The sequence below is a fragment of the Monoraphidium neglectum genome (assembly GCF_000611645.1).
Source record: "Monoraphidium neglectum strain SAG 48.87 unplaced genomic scaffold scaffold02195, whole genome shotgun sequence".
NCBI lineage: Eukaryota > Viridiplantae > Chlorophyta > Chlorophyceae > Sphaeropleales > Selenastraceae > Monoraphidium > Monoraphidium neglectum.
The window spans coordinates 580-2,248 of NW_014011433.1; the positions used below are offsets into that span (position 1 = coordinate 580).

The 1,669-nt window shown below is 65.5% G+C and overlaps 1 protein-coding gene across 1 annotated transcript; it reads left to right on the forward strand.

The window, feature by feature from the left end:
- Positions 1–252: 252 nt before the first annotated feature.
- MNEG_10136 (hypothetical protein) lies at positions 253–621 on the forward strand (the record flags this gene model as incomplete). The annotated part of the gene is made up of 1 exon (XM_014041390.1): positions 253–621. One exon carries the CDS (start codon positions 253–255, stop codon positions 619–621), a length of 369 nt encoding a protein of 122 aa, XP_013896844.1.
- Positions 622–1,669: the final 1,048 nt, after the last annotated feature.

Sequence of the window (1,669 nt, forward strand, 5' to 3'; positions counted from 1 at the left end):
GGTGCCGCAGCCGCCGCCGCCGGCATGGCGGGCCCGGTGGAGGGCGTGGATGGAGCAGGGGACGGCGTTGGGTCGGGCGCGCCGCCGGGCGGCAGTGTGTCACAGACAGGCGGCGGCGTGATGAGCATTGTGATTGATGGCAATGGGGAGATCTGCCAGGCGGCGTGGCTTGGCCCGAGGGCGGGCTCGCCGGTCAGCACATTGGCACTCGCGGCGCTCGTTGGACTGCCGATCTCGTACGTAGCCGAGGGGATGGGGCTGCAGCAGCAGGCCAAGGCGTTTGCCACGGCGGCGCAGGGAAGCGGCGGCGGCGGCGGCGGCGGCGGCGCGGCAGTGCTGGGGCGGCAGCCGGTAGAGGTTGGTGCTGACCTGGCCGCGCGGCTGGCGGAGCCGTGGGCGGAGCTGCTGCTGCACGATGGGTTTGCGGCGCTGAGGGAGGCGCTGTTGGCGCGCGGCGAGGGCGGCGGAGGCGCAGCTGCCGGGGGCGCGGATGGTTTGGGCGCGGTGGCCGCGGCGGTGGTTCAGGTGGTGGGCGGGGCGCCGGCGGGGGAGATGGCGGGGCTGCGGGGACGCCTGTACGAGGGGCGCCAAAAGCTGGCCGTTGCGGCTGGGGGCCAATGACCGGCTGTCATATGACCCTTGAAAGGTGCAGTTATCGCCATGTGAATCAGAGCGCCATGCAGGTCGCCGCTCTAATTGTAGAGGGGGGAGGCGCGTTGCCTCCAGCTCAGCTGGTGGTGGGCTCAGGAATGCAGCTGATGCCGCCGTCAGCATGCAATGCTGCAAGCGGCGGCTGCTTGCATTCACCGCCGAGCAGCGTTGACCTGGCGTGTGCTGCAGCATCCTGGCCCAAGTTGCCTGACTCATGGCAAAGCTCATCAGGCACGATTCAAAAGGCTGCCCAGCAGTGCTGTGGTGGTCATTCAAGTGGCCCAGATGCGATTCACTGAAGAGTTGGCCGCAGATGCTCAATGAACTTCATGAGATCACCAGTGCCTCACGCGCAACTACGACACCAGACAGAAAAGGTCCAATCTCTTGACAACGCCTTGCTGGTCCCTGACATATCAGATCGCTTGTTGACTCGCGCTCAAGAATTGCACGCGATGGCCTTTCTGGAGGTCACTGGTAGTCATGTAGCTCATCGTTCATAGCTGCTGGCTATGAAAATGGACCTGGCTGTGCTGGTGACCAATCGGCCGCTGTTGGCGCAGCTGTCGGCCGAGTACGAAGAGCTCAAACGCTCCGGCGCGGCGGTCGATTACAGGGCCTGGATCAAGCGGCGCCTGGCGCAGGCAGCCGCGGCATCGGTTGCCGGAGCCCCAAAGAACCCAGGGGCTGACACGGCAGCTTTTAGCAACGAACAGCATGCGCTCGCGAGCGTGCAGCAGCGGCAGGCGCTTGCATGTGCACAGCAGCGCCTCGCTTACAGGACGCAGCTGAGGCAGCGGCAGCAGGTGGGCGCGGCAGCCTCGGCGTTGCAGGGTGGCGAGCCCTCGGCGTCCTCTGTCGGTTGGAAGGTGCGAGTGATGCGAGCGGACAGGCGGCAGCCGTGTGGCGGACCGTGTGCCAGGTGTTGTTGTTGCGAACAACTCAATGCGAGCCTGCTGCTGATGCTGCTCACCTTGCGTACACATTTCATCACATAACATAATGCTTTGCCAGTAGC